Source organism: Leguminivora glycinivorella, chromosome 21 (genome assembly GCF_023078275.1).
Source record: "Leguminivora glycinivorella isolate SPB_JAAS2020 chromosome 21, LegGlyc_1.1, whole genome shotgun sequence".
Lineage (NCBI taxonomy): Eukaryota > Metazoa > Arthropoda > Insecta > Lepidoptera > Tortricidae > Leguminivora > Leguminivora glycinivorella.
Genome location: NC_062991.1, coordinates 15,607,031 through 15,629,717, shown reverse-complemented (window position 1 = coordinate 15,629,717; position 22,687 = coordinate 15,607,031). Strand labels below are relative to the sequence as shown.

The 22,687-nt window shown below is 42.3% G+C and overlaps 2 protein-coding genes across 2 annotated transcripts in view; both read right to left on the bottom strand.

Moving 5' to 3' along the window:
- Positions 1 to 1,648: 1,648 nt before the first annotated feature.
- LOC125237537 lies at positions 1,649 to 4,064 on the bottom strand. Its single transcript, XM_048144661.1, has 3 exons — positions 3,636 to 4,064; positions 2,882 to 3,025; positions 1,649 to 1,802 (listed from the first exon to the last, which is right to left on the bottom strand). The coding sequence occupies exons 1-3, from the start codon at positions 3,820 to 3,822 to the stop codon at positions 1,675 to 1,677; spliced, it is 459 nt and encodes a 152-aa protein (XP_048000618.1). The 5' UTR covers positions 3,823 to 4,064; the 3' UTR covers positions 1,649 to 1,674.
- Positions 4,065 to 4,778: 714 nt separating this feature from the next.
- Positions 4,779 to 22,687, bottom strand: part of LOC125237338 — a 43,062-nt gene continuing 25,153 nt past the window's right edge. The window contains exons 8-14 of the mRNA XM_048144332.1: positions 22,278 to 22,390; positions 21,323 to 21,400; positions 20,896 to 21,006; positions 19,558 to 19,618; positions 16,974 to 17,057; positions 15,523 to 15,672; positions 4,779 to 4,899 (exon numbers count right to left, since the gene is read on the bottom strand). Coding sequence (XP_048000289.1) covers positions 4,790 to 4,899; positions 15,523 to 15,672; positions 16,974 to 17,057; positions 19,558 to 19,618; positions 20,896 to 21,006; positions 21,323 to 21,400; positions 22,278 to 22,390 — 707 coding nt within the window. The 3' untranslated portion in view covers positions 4,779 to 4,789. The remainder of the gene's footprint in view (positions 4,900 to 15,522; positions 15,673 to 16,973; positions 17,058 to 19,557; positions 19,619 to 20,895; positions 21,007 to 21,322; positions 21,401 to 22,277; positions 22,391 to 22,687) is intronic.

Below are 22,687 nucleotides of genomic sequence, written 5' to 3'. Positions count from 1 at the left end.
TAAACCATTAGGTTTCAACCTCCCCCGGAAATTGTGGTGTCGCTTAAATAGACTGAGAACGGGTCACGGCCGCTGCAATTACTGGTGGCGAAGATGTCCAAACTATGGAGCATATAATTCAGCGATGCCCTCTGCACTCATACTCAGGACCACCAGAGGACCTGCTGCGCCTAACACCCGACGCAATTGCGTGGCTGAGCTCACTGAATGTTGACATTTAGTTTAAATTGTAATTGTATTTTAATGTGTATTATCTGACATTCATAACTGCCTGTTTTTTGTGTATGCCATACGATTAAATAAAAGTCAAACGTGCATGCTACAGACGGTCAACCAAATCTTAGCACTATAAAAGGCGGCAAATTTTAAAAATGTAGGGCTCACCGGCCAATTGTCTTCATAAAACGCGTGCCTTCTTAACCCTTGACGTTGGTGGAATCATCGACGAACCAGAACCGAAAATTTGAATTTAGCGCCATTTTTACACCTTCTACAATATGCGACCAATCGTGCGCGTGTCGTGAACTCGTCAACTCGCGTGCAAGAGGCATCACGATTATATTCTCAGAATTATATCCATTGCCTTATCCTTACTATTGAAGTCTTTGCTTAGGTCTGTTTTCTGGCTAATCCAAAGATAAGATTAAAGTCATTTTATAGCAGAGTTGCAATGTGGGGTAATTTGGTATCTGGGTTCGGTTCCTGTTGGGTTATGTTTTTGTTAAACAAGAGATCGAAGATTTTGCTCGAGTGCTGACTTCAGAGCCCAAACAAACAAAATTTTACGATTTATTTAATCTGAATGTCAGTAAACTTAATTTGAAATATTATGCGTAGCGAGTAAGGATCGAAGTTCTACTTGACGTAAACCAAATTCAAATAGAGCCTATAAAAACGATGTTGAGTAAGAAATTAAATTATCAATTCACGACGATAACCAAATTCAAATATATCCTATAATAAAATGATTCACACTTCGTGAAATTTAATTATCAATTACACAACAAGATAATAAGTTAAAATGTAGTACAAATAAAAAATGCTCCCCAACTGGACATTGATAGAAACTGTAGATAGAAAAGGTAGATATAACATACCAGCTTTTGCCCACGGCTTCACTCGCGTTAGAAAGAGACAAAAAGTAGCCTACGTCACTCTCCATCCCTTCAACTATCTCCACTTAAAAAATCGCGACCATTCGTCGCTCCGTTTTGCCGTGAAGTACGGACAAACAAACACACACACACACTTTCACATGCATTTATTATTAGTATGGATGAATATTTAATTTAGTTTTGATAATATAGATATAGTATGTGCCGAAATACAGTCAGCGGCAATAACATCGCAGAAAAAAAGGCAGCAAAAATATCTCACACAATCTGCTGCCTTATTTTTGTACGATACTATTACGATACTATTATCGGTACAGAAAATTGTACTGAAAATAAAGACAATTCACCGGCCGGTATTTTAAAGGAGAGAAATTTACACAGTGACAGACGTGTTATCCACATGGATAAGTGATAAAATTGGAAGCTTAATACGCCGGCTGGAGTAGCAAAGACACCTAATTTTGAAGCCAACTTTACCTACCTACTACCAATTAATACGAACTGTCAGATAGAGATATCGAATGATACAAGTGTTTAGATATCACATATGAATATTTAATTAAGTTGTAATGATATAGATGTAGTATATGTTACAGTAATAAATATAAGGTACAGTGTGAACTACACAGGTCATAACGAGCCCGCCGCCGGCCGCAGCGCTAGCAGCACCACCTGCCGGACCAAGCGCTGAAACAACAAACATAATAAGTTGCACGATGGAAATTTATTAACATTTAAAAGTCAACTTACTTAAAACAGAAATAAATTCATTGTCAAAACTCATCATCATTCTCCTTGCTTTGACAATTAATCTCGAAATTTGGAGTAGGTACTGGTTTTACGAAAGTGACTGCCATCCGACCTTCCAACTCGAAGTTAACTACTGTAATTAGGCCTTCTTGGAATTAGTTCGGTTTCCTCACGATGTTTTCCTTCACCGAAAAGGACTGGTAAATATCAAATGATATTTTTCACAGCTAAGGTCCGAGAAACTCACTGGTACGAGCCGGGGTTCGAACCCACGACCTTCGGATTGAAAGTCGCACGCTCTTACCGCTAGGCCACCAGCACTTTATATTTACAACTATATGTGTATATCAGGCAGGCCAGTATGGTCGCGTGATAAATGTTAAAACATCAGGCAGGCAAGCATGGTCGCGCGATAAATGATAAAATGTAAGGCCGTCCTTTTCGCACTGTTTGTAAGTGCGGTACGGACGCACCGATGCGATAAAGTTTATCGCACTAGTGTGCTACGCCCGCAGGCCGTCCCTATATAGTGATATAGTTAGTGAACTACCTAATTATTTGTAAGTGCGATAGAACGGCTGGGGCCCGTTTCTCGAAGGGTACAAGCCTCGTATTACAAGTGCGTGAACTGTCAAATCTTATGGGTTGTCATGGAAAACCTTTCGAGAAACGGGCCACTGATGTTTTATTATTTATCACGCGGCCACGCTCCTGGGGCCCATTTCTCAAAACTGAAAGTTTCAAGTCACAAGCGGAAGTCTCTTTCCAACTTGTCATATTAGACATTGACATTGACTTGTAAATTGTAACTTGTCACTTCGAGAAATGGGCCCTGGGGCCCGTTTCTCGAAAGGTACAAGCCTTGTATTACAAGTGCGCGAACTGTCAAATCGTATGGGTTGTCATGGAAACACACTTGTAATACAAGGCTTGTACCTTTCGAGAAACGGGCCACTGGTCACACGAAGCGCAAATACGTAGTGAGACATGAAGCAAATGTAAGGCGGTGTACACACCGCGGTCGGTGAGCGTCTCGCGCACGACGGCGTCGGCCGCGAGCTCTGCGCGGCGCGCCTCGTGCCGCGTGACGGTGGCCGCGCGCCGCGCGCGCTCCGCGCACAGCTCCGCCTCCAGGATGCTGCCTTCCGCCCAGGGCCAGCCTGCACATACATACATCCTAAAATCGCTGCTTATTCCATAACGAACTTTAACTTAACACAGTTACTGTCAAAATAAAATTAGTAATCACAGTGCATGAATTTGTCATCTCTCGTCACAGGCTTAAATGAACCTCAGTTTTTGGCTCTTATTCTTAGCTTGATATTGTTAAAATGCCAAATATTAATATTAGCGTCATCTAGCCGAGCGTACCCCGAAGGTGTAACGTCTAGGCCACTGTACCTTTTTCTTTATAGTTCTGATTCTGAAGTAAGTTTTTTTCTTAGACTTTATCTGTCTATACGGAGTTACATATGTCTTTGGTGGCACTCGGCAAATGATGGTCACTAAAAGATAAGGTTATAGAGAAAAAACAAATATAAAGATTATTTCGCTAAATAAACATTTTCAAGATCAAATTCCATTATATAACAGAACACAGAACTGAGGCAGATTCAGAGCCCTTTGGCAGTGTATTTACTATATTTGGGTGGTGTGATGACCCAAAATGAGACATGGCCTAGCAGAAAAGCACGTGACTTCGCTCTGTCTATCAGTATATTCTACAGGGAAGTACTGACAGGGTCCAGCAGGGTGTGTAACGTAGCGTACCATAATCTCCACTCCTCCACCTGGCCAGCTCGTCGCTAGCCGAGCCGCCGTGCTCGACGGCGGGAGTGTGCGGCCGGGCCCGCAGCGGCGCGCAGGCGGGGTCCAGGTCCAGCGCCAGCGTGCGGTCCAGCACGGTGGCGGTGAGAGACTCTACAGGGTCCAGCAGGGTGTATGTATAACGCACCATAATCTCCACTCCTCCACCTGGCCAGCTCGTCGCTAGCCGAGCCGCCGTGCTCGACGGCGGGAGTGTGCGGCCGGGCCCGCAGCGGCGCGCAGGCGGGGTCCAGGTCCAGCGCCAGCGTGCGGTCCAGCACGGTGGCGGTGAGAGACTCTACAGGGTCCAGCAGGGTGTATGTATAACGCACCATAATCTCCACTCCTCCACCTGGCCAGCTCGTCGCTAGCCGAGCCGCCGTGCTCGACGGCGGGAGTCCAGGTCCAGCGCCAGCGTGCGGTCCAGCACGGTGGCGGTGAGAGACTCTACAGGGTCCAGCAGGGTGTATGTATAACGCACCATAATCTCCACTCCTCCACCTGGCCAGCTCGTCGCTAGCCGAGCCGCCGTGCTCGACGGCGGGAGTGTGCGGCCGGGCCCGCAGCGGCGCGCAGGCGGGGTCCAGGTTGCGGCCGGGCCCGCAGCGGCGCGCAGCGGCGCGCAGGCGGGGTCCAGGTCCAGCGCCAGCGTGCGGTCCAGCACGGTGGCGGTGAGAGACTCTACAGGGTCCAGCAGGGTGTATGTATAACGCACCATAATCTCCACTCCTCCACCTGGCCAGCTCGTCGCTAGCCGAGCCGCCGTGCTCGACGGCGGGAGTGTGCGGCCGGGCCCGCAGCGGCGCGCAGGCGGGGTCCAGGTCCAGCGCCAGCGTGCGGTCCAGCACGGTGGCGGTGAGAGACTCTACAGGGTCCAGCAGGGTGTATGTATAACGCACCATAATCTCCACTCCTCCACCTGGCCAGCTCGTCGCTAGCCGAGCCGCCGTGCTCGACGGCGGGAGTGTGCGGCCGGGCCCGCAGCGGCGCGCAGGCGGGGTCCAGGTCCAGCGCCAGCGTGCGGTCCAGCACGGTGGCGGTGAGAGACTCTACAGGGTCCAGCAGGGTGTATGTATAACGCACCATAATCTCCACTCCTCCACCTGGCCAGCTCGTCGCTAGCCGAGCCGCCGTGCTCGACGGCGGGAGTGTGCGGCCGGGCCCGCAGCGGCGCGCAGGCGGGGTCCAGGTCCAGCGCCAGCGTGCGGTCCAGCACGGTGGCGGTGAGAGACCAATACAGTTCAGTTAGAGCCTAATGTTTGTTTGATTCACATCCTTCCCAACGTCTTCCGTACATGGCGACTGTGACAGGTTGTCGACCCTCTCGGATCCACGCGTCGTGCCTAATACGGATATGAGACCGTTCTCTATCTATAGGCGGATACATAGATCACTTACGAAGTAACGATGATTCAAATTCAGTTTTGTGATCTTAGAGTGACAAACGTGTGTGTGCGTTCGATAAATATACCAGCAAAATGGGAAAGCAGCAATCCAAGTCCGAAGAAACAATAGTGGTGCAGAACGCCGCGGGAGGCAATAACAACGCTTCCGTTGAAGAACTTAAATTTCACATTACAACAACTAACATATTGTTGTCTATAATAGTGTTATCCATAATTTTGGGTCTACTCTACTCCATTATCAAGCTGTATCGGAAGTGCCACGTGGGATGGATAACGCGAGAAATTCATCGCAATACCTTACGGAGATCAGTATTTCGCCGTGCACCAGCGGACCCCGCAGGCAGTGACGGCGTTCAGCCAAAACTATATCCAAGAGTGCCAGGGGTATAATACGGTGATTAATGTGATTCTAAGAAGTGAATAAGAATGTTGGAATCTAAATTTCAATTTGAAACATTTTACAAGTCTACATCTTTTCATAGGGATGGAGCATTGAACTTGCAATTACGAAAGTAGGTACAGTGCACGCGCCACCGCCGCCATACGACACCACTCGTGCCCGATGTTTGCCGCGCGTCCGTAAATGGTCACCGAATGATTCATTGAGTGCTCAACGTTTGATGAACTTCAATTTGATCCGGGAGTTAAGTGAACTTAATTGCATTCCATTTTCATAAAGTGAAGTGATAGTGCTAAATGGTAAATATGAAAGTGCAACATAGAAACTGTAAGTAGATTAGGAAGTTACTTATAACTCACCCCGATGGGAATATATAGCACTGTAATGTTAAATGTCTTTCAATTAAAGACGTTCGATTGATTAGTATTATATCGATCATATATTTATGGCAAGTATCTTAGAATTACTGTTTAATGAGTTGAGGGACGTAAGGACGTACCTAATTAAAATAGGACCATCCAGAAGGACAGGTCAAATCTTACAAAAAAAAACTAACGAAGCGCACGCGATAAATGAGCGATATACTACGAGTTTATTAGATATTGACGCTAAAATTACTTCAGGGATTATAAGCGGGAAAGATTTACCCGTTTTGGAGGAATTTAACGAGAAAATAATATCATTATATGACGAGATAGTAAATTTATGTAAGGATATTCCAGTGAACGGAGCCAGTGAGATAAATAGTATAACCATGTCGACATTCGATTTAAAGACGGCCTTGAGCCTTCTGCCATGCATGACAGATGAAGAAAATGCTACTAAGCAATTAATAGATAATATTGAATATTATGATTCAATTCTCACTGACTCTGGGTGTAAGAAAAATTTGATAAACTTCGTTTTAAAGAGTAGATTGTCGCAGGCTGCCAAACTTAAAATGAAGACTAAATATGACACCGTACAAACTTTGATTTTGGACATGAGGGCAGAATTATTGCCAAAAAAGGCAGCCACGGCTATCCAGAGTAGGATGCAAAAAATTAGACAAAATGATTTATCGGTTTTAGACTACGGGAAGGAGTTGACAAACTTATTTGTTGACCTTACGGTTACGCAAGCCGATGGGAACACGACTTGTTACGATATTTTGAAACCAATTAATGAGAAATATGCAATCAAACAATTTGCCAACGGCTTACGGAACTGTAGATTAAGCACAATAATTTCAGCAAGGAATTATACCTCCCTCAAGGATGCGATTCAAGGCGCTCAGGACGAAGAAATGGGCACAACTGTCACATCGGGAGAAATAATGGGTATGTATAAAAATACCTATTTCTATCCAGGCAGAGGTAATAGGAACGGATACAGGGGATTCCGGGGGGGGCGACCACAGGGTTGCCTCCGGTTCCAGAGGCCGCAGCTACGAATATTCGAATCAAAGTCGCGAATGGCGACGACAGCCACAGCCATCTACGTCACGAGCTCAGAATCTGCAGACCCGCCCAAACAGAGGTACGTATACCCAACGCTATCAAGGAACGCGTCCTCAACATGATCTTAACATTATGACCGAACCGGTGGATGATAACTCTGACGATGCAAACCTCGTACCGGAAGTCCCAAATCAGTTTTTTCGTGACTAAACCAGAACATACAATTTTAGCCACTGACAGCGACTGTTACGTACACCTTTCGTCAGTATCCTATCTAGCAGATTCTGGGGCATCGTTGTCTGCTATCAAATATAGACATGTAGCTAAACACAAAATTCCAATCCACACTGAGAGCATAGTCATAAATGGAGTCGGTGGAAGGGCAGGAACGATAGGATATGTCTACCTTACTCTCAAATTGGGAGACAGGGATGTGCAACATAAGTTCCACGTATTCAGAACATTGCCGGTGGAATCGGACGGCATATTAGGTCGCGACTTTTTAAGGAAGTATAAAGCTAATATAGATTTCGAATATAATAAATTAAGATTAAAAATAAATGCTGATACATTTATTTCCATACCTATAACGACAGTCTGTAATACAGCAATAAATATTCCCAAAAGATGCGAATCAGTACACTATGTAGAAACAGAGTTTAACGAGGATTGTGTAGTTTGTTCAGACACAATACAAGAAGGCATATACGTAGCAAATTCAATTGCGACACCCGTCAATGGAGTGATACCGATAAGAATATTATGTTACTGACACTGATATATCATTGGAAAGCATAACACCCACGATTCATAACCTTAATGGCTACGATTTATGCGCTTTTGGTAACGTAACAAAAAATGCTGATAGAGTTAAACATTTATTTGGAAAACTAAAGCTAAGCCACCTCAATAAAGAAGAACAATTGACAATCGAGAGTATATGTGCAAAATATGCGGATATTTTCCATTTACCTGGAGACTCTCTAACTACCACAGACATATATCAACACTCCATTACTTTGAAACCAAATACCCAGCCAATATTCACAAAGCCTTATAGGTTACCATTTTCTCAAAGGGCAGAAGTTAGGCGTCAATTACATAAAATGCTTGAAGAAGGTATAATAGAACCCAGTAAAAGCGAATGGTCTAGCCCAATATTATTAGTCCCTAAGAAGTTGGACGAAAACGGCAAAAAACAGTGGCGTCTAGTAGTAGACTATAGAAAACTGAATAATACTATTGAAGATGACAAATTTCCACTGCCGAATATTACTGAAATCTTGGAATCATTATCTGGAAGCATATATTTCACCCATTTAGATTTATATCAGGGTTACTACAATGTTGATCTTGAGAAAAATAGTAGAAAGTTGACAGCATTCGCCTCAGGGGAATATCAAATGACTCGTATGCCACAAGGATTAAAATCGAGCCCCAGTTCCTTCTCGCGTATGATGAACATCGCCTTAGCTGGACTAAATTATGAAAAATGCTTAATTTACCTCGATGACTTAATTATATTTGGTAGAAATTTAGAAAGTCATAACAAAAATTTGCAGAGTGTATTCGAAAGATTGCGGGAGGTTAAATTAAAATTGAATCCAGTAAAATGCGATTTTCTAAAAAAGAAAATACTTTACTTAGGTCACGTCATTTCAAACGAAGGAATATTACCAGATCCAGAAAAAATAAATGTGGTGAAAAATTATCCGCGCCCACAAAATACAGAAGAGGTAAAGAGATTTGTAGCTTTCACTAACTACTACAGGAAATTTGTTAATAATTTTGCAGCCATAGCGCAGCCTTTGAATGCTTTGTGTAAGAAAAATACACCATTTATTTGGGATAACGATTGCCAGAAATCATTTGATTCATTGAAAAAACATATAGTAACTCCACCAGTTCTTGATTATCCAAATTTAACAGAAGAAAATCAGTTTATAGTGCAAACCGATGCGTCTAATAAAGCGATCGGTGCTATATTGTCGAACAAAAATGGACGACCAGTAGCTTTTGCAAGTAGGACCTTAAATCCAGCAGAAAAAAATTATCCGGTTATAGAAAAAGAGCTTTTGGCTATAGTATGGGCAATCAAACACTTCCGTCCATATTTGTACGGACGAGCTTTCAAAATAAAAACAGACCATAAACCGTTAATCTATCTGTTTAATCTAAGAGACCCATCTAGTAGATTAATGAAATTCAGAATGGTTTTAGAAGAATATGACTTCGAAGTTGAATATGTAAAGGGCACAAATAATGCGGCTGCGGACGCGTTGTCTCGTATTACTGTAACATCCGAACAATTAAAAGAATTTCATGACATTCACGTCATGACAAGGGCACAGGCACGTAAGTTGGCAAATATGTGTCCACCGTCAGATATAGTGCACGCTAATGTTAGGTCTGATAGCACGAATCAAAAAGTAGTAAGTACTCATTTTAAGCCAAAACAATCGGTAGAGTTAGTTTTCAGTGACGCTATAGGCATAGAAAATATGAGGAAAAAAAGTATAATTACCAATGAAAGTAAAACATTATGTTATGTTCGCCATAAACAAACCATTTACATAAAGCACTACAACTCATTACCGCTAATAACGCGAGCGGAGTTTGTGAAGGAATTAAATGAAATGTGTATGAAAGAAAACATAAGTCAATTGTGTATAGTTAAAAATAATGACAACGATATTTTTATTAAAAAACTGGCAGAGGAAATGACCAAAACTGAACATAATTCAGGGCTTAGGCTATGTGTTCTAAATAATGTAACAAAGGTATTTGATAAAGATGACCAACGTGTCATTATCTATGACTTCCACCTTTTGCCCAGCAGTGGACACGCGGGTGTAAAGAGAATGATAAATAAGATCAAAAAATATTACTACTGGCCCGGCATTGATAACGACGTAAAAAAATTCGTAGCAAAATGCGATCAATGCCAACGTAATAAGTATTCCTTGCCAGTAAAAGAACCTATGTCACTGACTACTACAGCTGAAACATCTTTTCAAAAGGTTTACCTTGATTTAGTGGGACCGTTAGAAACAGACGATAATAGGTACTCATACATACTAACACTGCAATGTGAACTGACGAAATATATTGAGGCAATTCCATTATACACAAAACAGGCGACAGAAGTTGCAAAAGCCCTAGTTTGTAATTTGATTCTTAGATACGGTGTACCAAAGGAAATAGCCACAGACAGAGGTCAAGAATTCATGTCGACTATATTCCAAGAAACATGTAAGTTGCTAGAGATTAAGAAGTTGTCCTCGACAGCATACCACCACCAGTCAATTGGCGCACTTGAGGTAACACACAAACATTTGAAGTCTTTTCTCCGGATACAAACCGAAAATCACCCAGAAACTTGGAGCCAGTGGCTGCCCTTCTGGTGTTTTGCCTATAATACGGCAGTACACTCTGAAACGAAGTTTACCCCTTACGAATTAGTTTTTGGAAAAATATGCTCACTTCCTAGTAACATTACATCAAACGTTGAGCCCCTTTACAATTTTGACAATTATCCCTGCGAATTAAAATACCGTTTGCAATTGTCACAAAGCGAAGCACGAGAAAATTTACTTTTAAGTAAGAATATAAGAAAGACAAAGTATGATTCATATGTAAATCCTATAACATATAAAACAGGTGATTTAGTACTAGTAAAAAATGAAACAGGGACAAAATTGGATGCGCTGTATTCCGGACCATTTAAAGTAGTGATGGGTAGGACATCAATTTCAAATGAGTTTGTATGAGTACCTCATTTCCAAAAATGAGGTGTTACAATGTCTTACTTCAAATGAGGTGAGGTACTGATCTGTATATATATATATATAATTTCTAGCATCGGCTGTTTGACAAAATCCATCGGCAACAAAAACTAGTATGTGTAGTTGTGTACTAGGTAAATATCATTTATACATACTAAATTTCATTAGTCATAATGAGTACTTGAACATTTAACAAGAGAAAATAGATAAAATTAAAAAATATTTCAAGGACTGTCATAGAGGCCTGCATAACAACTTAATTTGATGTTTTTATGGAAGTGGGTCTAATTTTGCCATTGAATAATATTATTTACAGTTTGTTCCATTTAAATTACTGCTACAAATTACAGTGGTTTCATATTATTAACAGCTTAATAATAACATACTTTGATTAGCATAGTTACCATAAAACTGCATGTTTTAAAACAAACTAAAGTTCGTATTGTTTTATAATTAGTACCACTTTTACATAAAAATAACAAACTTACCACTCCATGTGTTTTAAAAGCAATATGATAGTAATTAAAAACACCATCAACATTCGCGACGCCGGTAAGTCTTTTCAGTTCAGTTTCACTATTTTTTTGCACACAAATGACACTAAGGCAGAATCACAGGTATATTTGATTGTGTAAAAGTTGTCACCATTATTACATTTTGGCTCATTTATTAGTATTATCACTGTAGGACATAACTAAACTTTATGCAAATACACACAAACTAACTTTTCTTCTGTAAACTGTCATTACTGTCAACGTCAACCGCCTGTGAATTACTTTTCGTGTCGGATTTATTTATCATTCTATTGAATTAAGAAATGAATTATTCTTTCTATTACTGATTAAATACTTAATTAAACTACCATGCTTCACATAATTTATATTATATTTCGGTCAGTAATCTTGTAATTGTTTTTAAGCAAGCTTCGTAAACGCATCTTCTCAGTGGTTGGCCCTCTGTGTTGGTATGCTTGGTATTCCGAATATTCAAAACACTTGAGTTACCATTTCAACGTCCAGTCTAAGAGAGCTCCCTGATTACACATAACAATAGCCATACAAACTCTATTGCTGCGGTAGATCACGTTATACTGGTCAATTTGTTAGCACAATAATAGCTATCAAAAAATTCAAAAATGAAGACCTGCCGCGAAAAACAACATTTTGCATCTCAGCTGCATTTATTCATGACTTCACAAATGCGACAGAGACAAAAGATGTGGTTCACGCGAAATCGTCTGATTTTTCGCGCGATTTTTGCGAGCAAGTTAACTATCCTGGGATCAAAAAGGCGTAAAATGTATGAAAACTTGCGGCGCATAAGATTGTTTTCTTTCGAGTCATGTGTAACGTATTTTTGGTGAGGCAAATTTGAAGCCCGCGTGTGTCTGTCTCACTCCCTCTTATGGTAAACGTAACTATCTGTTTCACTTTGAAAGGATTTTTGAAGTGTTGTTGTCACAGTGCCTCTTCTGTCTTTCCGGTACAAAGCGATTTCCGGTACAAACGAGTCAAACGATACATTTTATTTTATCGGTGGACCTTTTGTCCCGGCCATAAGGTCTGTAGTTCGGTAACTGAACGTGTGGTTGATCACTTCATTTGAGGTGTCGACTCTCGCGACGGAGTTTGAGGGCCGCGTCTGCCGCGAGGCGCGCGAGTGGATGATGAGTTTTTGACGTTTTGTGACATTTGAAGTATGTGCATGATCTGTGAGGAATGAGGTGTTTGTGTTGCTACTGTTGCGAGCGAGTATTTGAGGGCCGCGAGGCGCGCGTGTGGATGATGAGTTTTGACGTTTTTGTGACATTTGAAGTACGTGAATGCTTTGTGAGGCGTGAGGTGTTTGTGTTGCGACTGTCACAAGCGAGTAAAATGAGGTGCGGTGAGTTGAAGTGTGATGCAATACATTTTTGTCGTGTGAAGTACTGCGACAAATTAACAATATGAGTGGTACAAATGAGGTGCCTCACGAGTGAGGAACTCAACACTAATTTAAAGTAGTAAAAGATATCTCTCCTAATGTTCAAATAACGAAAGATGGAAGACTTGATGTCATACACAAAAATCGTACAAAAATGTACCGTGACCAATTGTAACTAAGAAAGAATACATTAATGCACACCCGGGCGAGTTGTTTTCGAATGAATTACAAAATTTTTGTCAGGATCAAAACTGGACATGTGCGGACCTAGATAAATTAGGTATCGGATCTGACACGTTTACGTACCTAAGTGATGCGCATGGGTGTAAGCGGTGGCTGGATCACTGTGTGACTACTAAAGCTGGGTGGAAAACTATACTCGATGTTTGCGTTAGCTATGGTGTGTTTTGTTCTGACCACTACCCATTAGTAATTAAGTGTAACATAGGTGTAGTAAAATCTAAGGTTTGTGATTATAACTTGAAACCAGAGAGTAAACAGATAGTATGGGGCGAGCGTACACCTACGGAAATCGATAGGTATACGAATAAATGTAATGAATTACTGAAACTAATCGATTTTCCTGCTAGTCTTGAAGCTTGTAGCGACCACGCCTGTACCAACTCTAATCATGTTGTGATCCTGGATGACCTGTATCATGAAATAACTAATGCACTAAGCAAAGCGTCTGTACACAGTAGGGAAGTCGCTTGTGGCTCCCGGAGGAGTAGGGTTATAGGGTGGAATAAGCACGTTGGTCAGGCGCACAGGGAGGCTAGGCTTTGCTTCCAGAACTGGGTTCTATGTGGTAAGCCTAAGGGCCCATTTAGACGGTACGAGAACTCGCATACGAGTTTTATTACATTGCGGTATTTGATCTGTCCAAAATGGTATGTAACCTCAACAGCCCGCAATGTAACTAAAATCGCATGCGAGTTCGCACGCCGTCTAAATCAGGCATAATGCGGGACATATTTTTGACGCAATGCGCACAAGTCGAAAAATATTTAAGTCCAAGCTTAGGTGGGTTCAAAATCACCAGGAACAGATTAAGATGGACTTACTTGCTGCATATCACAGTGGGAACGATTTCCGCGGCTTTTGGAAACTAACAAAAAGAATGGAGACAAGGCCGGGCCTCTCTGTTAGTGTAGATGGCATTTCGAACTCAAAAGATATTGCAAATATGTTCAAGGACCATTTCTGCATAAAGTCTCCCTCCGGTGGGGGCATGGCGCTGCAAGTGCACGACGATGTAACTGTAACTGAAAATGACCTTCAAGTTCACTTTAGTGCGAAAGACATCGCTGAAGTTTTAAAGGAAATGAAAGCCGGAAAGTCCCCCGGCCATGATTACTTGAGCGTCGAGCATTTGCAGTTGGCTGGTCCTCACTTGCCTAGATGTTTATCAATGTTATTTAATCTATGTATAAGTCATTCGTATTTGCCCGAGAGTATGATAAAAACGTTAGTAGTTCCCATAATCAAAAATAAAACTGGGGATATTTCTGATAAAACTAACTACAGGCCTATTTCTCTGGCAACCATAATAGCTAGAGTACTTGATAGCCTGCTAAGTGTACAACTGGACAAGTGTTTGCAGATACATGATGCTCAGTTCGGATTTCGAGCCGGGTTATCCACAGAGAGCGCAATCACTTGCCTAAAGCTGGCTGTTGAGTATTATACAAGTAGAAAAACGCCTATATATGCGTGTTTTTTGGATCTTTCCAAAGCTTTTGACCTTGTCAACTACGACCTACTTTGGAAAAAGCTTGACAGGGTCAAATTCCCCAAGGAACTGACGCGTATATTTAGGTATTGGTATGGTGGCCAGAGAAATAGTGTTCGGTGGGGTAACGTGCTCTCTGACGAGTACGGATTGCAATGTGGCGTGAGGCAGGGGGGGATAACCTCTCCTAAATTATTTAACCTGTATGTTGACGACCTGATCGATCGGCTCAGCAGCACGCATGTCGGATGCCATGTCGACAGAGTCTGTTTTAACAATATAAGTTACGCCGATGACATGGTGTTGTTGAGCCCATCGGTGGGGGGGTTAGATATCTTAATTAAAATTTGTGAATCGTATGCCCAAGACCATAATTTAAAATATAATGCACTCAAAAGTGAATTCATGGTCTTTAAAGCAGGAACCAAAAGCCCATCATATGTCCCTCCCATATTTCTTAATGGCCTTGAACTAAATAGAGTAAGATCATTTAAATACCTTGGTCATGTTGTTACCGAAGATTTATGCGATGACTCAGATATTGAGAGGGAACGCAGAGCCTTAGCGATAAGAGCTAATATGATAGCGCGCAGGTTCAGCAGATGTACAGCCCAAGTGAAGATCACCTTATTTAGAGCGTACTGTACATCGCTGTACACGTGTAGCCTCTGGACTAAGTACACCCAGCGATCGCTGAACGCTCTGCGAGTCCAATATAACGATGCGTTCAGGGTTCTGTTGCGGCTGCCGCGATACTGTAGCGCGTCCGGGATGTTTGCGGATGCGGGCGTGGACGGTTTCCATGCCTCGCTTCGCAAGCGCTGTGCTGCGATGCTTAGCAGAGTGCGCGGCAGTCGCCACAGCCTCCTGGCAGTCGTGGCGAACAGGTGGGACAGTGGCTTTTTGAGACACTGGTCCTCCATGCACATCAGTCCCAATGGTAAATTTAAATTTAATTTAATTTAATGTGATTTATTTAAAAGGACAATAGACGGAACAATTTAGTTCCTTAGGTCCTCGAGTCGTCAGCACACTGCACTCTCGTTGAGCTCTGGCAGCCTTACACCCCAGTAGGACCACAATATAGCTTCGCTCCAGTACCTGACTAGGGTCGATGACGGTGACGACGCTGTCCGCGAGCGCGTCCTCGACGCGCACGGTGCGCGCGCGCACGCCGCCCGTCACCACGTACGTGGCGCACTCCTCGCCCTCCGCGTCGGCCTCGCCGTCCGCCTCGGCCGCCGTCTCCGAGCACAGCGAGCCTGCATCCCCCTCCTCTGTGCCGGTGAATGAGCCGCTCGCGAGGTTGTCTTTCGCTGCAATTATTATGATTAATTGTTTATGTAGCAACAATAAATACTTCTCGTATAATATACCAGTACCAAGGTAATAGTTTATGAGTTATGACCTGTTTGACATATTGTCAATGTGTCAGATTATGTTTTAGTTGGCAAAATAAAGCTTTTGTACAGATGTAGTGCGAAATAGTACATTACATCAGAGGCCGGGAAAATGAGGATTTCCGGCCAAGTAGGTATATACGGCCGAGCGAGCGTGCGAGCGAGGCCGGATAGGGATACGAGGCCGGGAATCCGTTTTCACGCCGAGGCATGTATAGTGCTTTTCTCAAACATACAATGAAATGAAAAAAAATGCTCTAAAGGACAATATTTTATAAAAAAAAAGTTACTTTGCAGGCCTAGGCCTAAAAAATAATATGAAATCCCTTTACAGTCCTCTCGAGTTGTTGCGCCCAAAAAGCGATACTTCCCAGCCCATTTTAAGGAACGTAAAGACAATATTTCATTGCATGTTTGAGAAAAGAATTTTTCATCACACCCGCACTTTAGATGTGCTATTGCACGCAGGTGGAGCGTGAGTTATAGAAATATCGTTCTCCCAAGAGAATAATGACATTTCTTGTACCGTACTTAACTTTTTTACATCTATTTACATATTTTGTACATTGCGATTGTGATGAAAAACATTGTGTGTAACTCGGGGAGTATGATTATTACTAACTCGAGTCTTTCAATCGCTCCGGCAAACCGTCGCGATGTAACTTACTCTCGTTAGTAATATTCAATTTTCTCCCCTTGTTGCACAATGTACTATTGTCGTTCAGTAATTGTCATTCAGCAAATAGCATGCCACGTTCGTACGTTTCCGTAAAATTACGAAAGAAATTATTTTCGCATTACAACTGTACATGTTTAATTGTGGTCGAAGTTCATTACAAGACCAAGAAATCCACAAACAGCTATGATATGATGTTTCATTCCATCATGAAGTTCCAGTTAATATTTTCCGGCTCCATCATCAGCTCAGTTCGACAGTACCATATCATTGTATCGTCATCATAACTACATACAGCTGCCAATTTTCATTATATCTCTGCCACACACTCGACGAGCGGCGTGGGAAGAAGGCAAAGGCATAGTGTAGCCGCGCTACTAGTCATGCCGCTCGTCATGCTCACCGCTCCCTATTTTATCGGCTTTTTGGCGCGAGTCGACAAGCCGGCAACATCGCGAGGAGCTTAATGTAACATCACATAGGTAGTTGGTAGCATACCTACAGGTGGACGTAATAAGTGTGTTAAGAAACAAAGCCTCACCGTGCTGCAGGATGCGGCACAGCTGGTAGGGCGCGCACGGCGCCACGCGCGCCACCCGCGCGCGCGCCCAGCCCGCGCCGCCGCCTGCCACGCAACCACACTCTTATATTATGTAGTATGAATTTTCTGAGATGGTTTTTTGGTTTTTGCCGTAATCTGTTAAACGAAAGCCTTTGTTTCTATTATTCACGGCGGCTATCTCCCGTTCAAACGGCACGCGCTAAAGTCTCAGTGTAGTTAAAAAGCAACTATCATGATAGCAATAAGGTTGAAATTTATGAAACAGTTCGCAGTATGCAGGTAACTTTTTGACAAAACGTGTTATCTCCGAAATGGCTTTTTATGGATTTGAACCTTATTACTATCATGATAGTTGCTTTTTAACTACACTGAGACTTTAGCGCGTGCCGTTTAAAAGGGAGCTAGCCGCCGTGAATAATAGAAACAAAGGCTTTCGTTTAACAGATTACGGCAAAAGCCAAAAAATCATCTCAGAAAATTCATACTATACCAAAAGGCACTCCCACCGAGAGCCGAGTAAGCGGTGACCTATCGGTTATAGAAACAAACAACCGTCGCCGAGATGAACTACAACAAACCGCTCGCTCTCTCTCTTTTATTTACACGGGAGCGACTATCTTTTGTTCGTTTCTACAAGGTGCTCGCGAGGAACCCATATAACTTTAACGGCATATTCTTGGTCACATTTTAAGACTAAAATGTCATATAAACTTTTCTAGATTTTGTCTAGTTTCAGAGTTATTGCCAATTTAAAAAAACATTTCTGTATTGTTACTCAGTAGAAAAGGTTTCTTAACGGCGCTGATGCGCAATTGTGGAGCATAGTCTCACAGTAGTCATTGATAGATGTCAAAATGTGATAAGAAAAACTTCCAAATAATTTGGTTTTTAGAAAAATAAATGAAGGAACTCATTTTAATTGCCAACTTTATGGATAAAAAATTTTTTTTTATGTGAAAATACGTCCAAAAAAGGAAAAAAAAACAAACATTTTTTTTTTGGCGAAAAATTTTAAAATTCATATAACACTTTTTTCTTTCTTTTAGCCTCAGAAACGCGTGGTTCAAGTTATGCGGGTTCCTCGCGAGCACCTTGTATAGCCGATAGCTCATCGCTTACTCGCTTTTGGTGGGACCGATACCTAAAAAAGTTTTTCAAACGCTGCCATTATAGTGAGTTTACAATCGCTACGATAACAAAACGTCTTTTGTGTCTCTATCGCTCTTCCGCATTAGGCACTGGTCCCACCGCGAGCTAGTAAGCTATTAGCTATCGGCTATAAAAACGAACAAAAGATAAGCACTCCCGCGTAAATAAGAGACACGACGATGTTTATCTGCTGCGCCGCGGTCCCGGGTTTGAATCCCGGTAAGGGCATTTATTAGTGTGATGAGCACAGATATTTGTTCCTGAGTCATGGATGTTTTCTATGTATATAAGTATTTATATATTATATATATCGTTGTCTGAGTACCCACAGCACAAGCCTTCTTGAGCTTACCGTGGGCCTCAGTCAATCTGTGTAAGAATGTCCTATAATATTTATTTTATTTTATTTATTTTATTTATTTATAGTTACTCGCCCAGCGGTGAGCTATCAATATCGCCGTGTCTCTTTTATTTACACGGGAGTGTTTATCTTTTGTTCGTTTTTATAGCCGATAGCTAATAGCTTACTAGCTCGCGGTGGGACAAGTGCCTTAGTGAAACGGTCTGAAGATGTATTACGGGGTCATCAATGTACAGTAGATACCCGGCGATAATGATTGCACATCGGTTTTTCGTCTTCCTAAAACGTTATGTCTTTCTTACTTATGTGACGTTCTTTCCAAAAACCAATGCGCATTCTTAATCGCCGTTTACTGTACATAAAATGTTTTCACGAATCCCGACGAAATGTTAATTTGCAAAAACTGTTTGAAATCATGAAAGAATATCAATATTTAAAATTATACAATAAAATAAAAAACACTGACAGTGAATTGAATATTTAAAAGACATAAAACTATTTTAACAATAAAACTACCGTATTAAGACACTGACATATATAGCGCACTGTATCTCACAGAAACTCGCCTTTACTTCGCGCATTATCGCTGCTTAATGCACTCTTGACATCAGCACCGGAGTGTGACTTGTTTGCATGCAGATGGGCGAATGTGTGCCGAGAGTGTCTGAGGTTTTGTGAGAAGATGGACGATAGGATTCCCAGCACTTGCATGTAAATTGTCTGAGGTTTTATTTATTACTTAGTTTAATACATATTCTGTAATTATAGTTGTAATTAGTTTAATTATTCGGTGTATTGGCTTAAGCTGTGATGCCGTGTAAATTATTTGAAATAAATGTTTAAATATTAAACATGTAAAATCGGGTAACTCACGTTAAATTGTCGAAGGTCGCTCGACATGTTTCGCTCCGTAACGAGGAGCATTTTCATTGAGCACGCGCGATGCCGATGGTATCCCGACGCAAAATACTCCTCGTTACGAAGCGAAACATGTCGAGCGACCTTCGACAATTTTACGTGACATACGGTTTAATATGACATAAACGTACTTACCGTCATACGCCGCGGCCGCGAGCAGCGAGTGACTGTCGCCGCCGTGCTCCGGAAACGCGTCCTGCGAATTAGATATTATTATAAACCGGAATTTAGAGGGCCTATTTGGGTCGTCCAACTGGACGCCGTCCTACATCCTAATTCATAATTAATTTATTTCTTGCTTTTATGGGTATAGATGGGCTTATAACTAGACATCCGCTTTTACCACAAACCCTGCATTATCATTATTACTCCTAAATATCGTTGGGCGAACAGAATGGAGGCAGATCTCCGTAAATTCAACGTCGGCGAGGGCTGGCGTGATGTCGCTCTGTACCGCGTAAAGTGGCATGCTCTTGTGTTGGAGGCTATGCCTCATTTTGAGTCATCGCGCCAACATAGTAACTAAAGAATTTATTTACACATTTTAATACCCAAAATAATAAAGGGTTTAAAATTCTCATGGGTTAATATGTTTTGTCACATTCGGCACAAATTGACGTTTAAAAAAACTAAAATACAAGTCAAATCACAAGAGCTGGCATGCATGTGTGACAGATTGACCAACAAAATAGTGGCTCTTGACAGTTATGCTGCATACCGATGCAGGTGTCACTCAAACAATCAGTTTTCTTCAATCCATTGCAGGATTTAGTGAAACGAACTGTAAAAATGTTAACGGAGTGGTGACCGCTATCAGACGAAAGGAGTGCCTGCCTGGCTTAAACTCCGATACGACCTTCAAACCTTCAAGAAAAGAGCGTACACCCATCTTAAAGCCCGGCAACGCACCTCCAACACTTCTGGTGTTTGGGGTGTCCATGGGCGGCAGTGATCGCTTACCATCAGGCGACCTGTCTGCTCGTTTGCCTCCTATCCCAGAAAAAAGCTCGGGTTGGCTTGGACAGACAATGTCTACATATTTAAGAATAGGGATCCCCCCTGGATAGGTCTGGCTCAGGATAATAATGGTGTACCCAGTCCCAAAGAGAGTGGGTTATAATAACATACATACAACACATACATACAATCACGCCTGTATTCCATAAAGGGGTAGGCAGAGCACATGAACTACTCAAGTTTCAGTGCCACTCTTGGCAAAAAGGGGTTGAAAGAAAACTAAAATTGTGACATTGCAGTGACAGGTTGCCAGCCTCTCGCCTACGCCACAATTTTAACCCATATCCCACAGTCGGCTTCTACGACACCCACGGGAAGAAAGGGGGTGGTGAAATTCTAAACCCGGCACCACACGGGCAAATAATAAATGTAAGGTAAATGGTTGATATGATGATGAGCTTGAAATATAGCCTTTTGAAGAGCCAACGTCTGTGAATCTAAGGGAAGGGAACAGACCTTGGGCGGCGGCTGCTTGTAGTGCAGCGAGATCTTGCTGAGCTCGTGGTCGAGCTCCGCCAGGCCCGCCACGTGCCGCTTGTGCGGCTCCGCCCCCGCCCCCGCTTCCACCTGCACAATGCCCACTAGTTATGCCACATAACATTACAAAACAGAAAGGTAATAAAAAAATATACTTTTGACGGCCTTCAAAAGCAGTCGGTAGCGCCCCTATGTAATCGGAACACTATACAATTCCTTACAGATTTGATTAGTTATACCTATAACGTATAATAAGCATATGTTAATGATAACAACTTACATGAGTTAAACCGTACTTTTCGAAAAGCAAGTAATAAAATCTTAAGAAATACAGTAATAAAAGCAATTCAAAATTGTGTTGCTCGTATGGTGAAACAATAAAATAATAAATTAGAATATAGTTTACTTTGTGTGGCTGCTGCAAGCGATGCGTGGGCGACAAGGCCGGGCTGTACTCCACTGGAGACTGCGGTGACACCGGGCCCTGACAAGTACAACAATATATTACACAATACCCTTTCAAAATTTCCGAAACTTCGTCTCATTTTATTTTATCACTTCTAATAACTAGGTTTCATTAGAACCGCCTAGCGAAAGAATGCTGCGCATGGCATTATGATCTGTGGAGCCGTGCCTCGTCTAAAATTGTCGATGGTCTCAGAAGAGACCAACGGATTCTATTCTATTCAATCAGATTCTATCAGCGGAACGTCTGTTCTACAGCAGAGAAGTACTTGAAGCGATTGAAATTGGAAAGCATCGAAATTTCAACCAGAATAAGGGGCAGGGAATTTCTTCTTCGTGGAATCCAGTATTTAGCAAATGTAAGCGTGAAAAACACCTAGGGACACACCGGCTGACATCGTGAGTGAAGTTTGTAGGCAAAGTGACAACCCTAGCGCAAAAGTGAATAATCAAGAACAAGTGCGAGTAGTTCGAAAAACTCGCGCGGCTAGAAGATGTTGATGCAATTCCTTGCGTCTACCCGTGACGACGAACATATGATGTTCGAAACGTCAGGCCAAATATAAAGTGTTTACGCGATTAACCCTTAAATGCATAGTGATGTATACATGCATCATGCATTTTTAAGTCTATTGACAGCATGTCAAAATTCAAATTTGAATAAATCTTTGTCAAGGTCATGCATTTAAGGGTTAAGTCCCGTTTAGTTCTAAAATCTCAGAAGAGGCTCGCTAGCATAAGGTAAGGTTTATAGGCGAGGTTAGGTTTGAGCGGTGCCCCATTTGACCTGAGGTACCCTCTACTGGATACGAGACTACTGCTTCGGTAAATTCCTCTCGAGGCATCTCCTGTGTGGAACCTATTTATTATCTTGGTCCCTCAAAGGAAGTACTTACGCTGTTGGAGATGGAGGCCAGCTTGTGCTGCAAGGTCATCATGTACTCGCTGTACGAGTGCGGCTTGTTGGGCGTGCTGGGCTGCGACGAGCCCTGCGACCCTGTCGCCAGACCTAAACACAGAAACATATATTTTCATTAAATAATCAACCTGCCTCTCCGTAAGTGGATTAAGCATGTGTATAGAACAATGGTCGCCAAATGGTGCATCGCGGTCCGCGTCCGGACCGCCGAACTACCTAATGTGGATCGCGTTTCATGGTACTGCCGTTCGGAAGGGACCGATATGGTCGTCTTTTACAATTAGATTATGGAGATTAGATCCATAGAGACTATTAATTGTTGACCGCTGGTATATACATGCTAAAGCATTGTTTTCTAGAAAATTATGCTACTATTGCGTCCTAGAC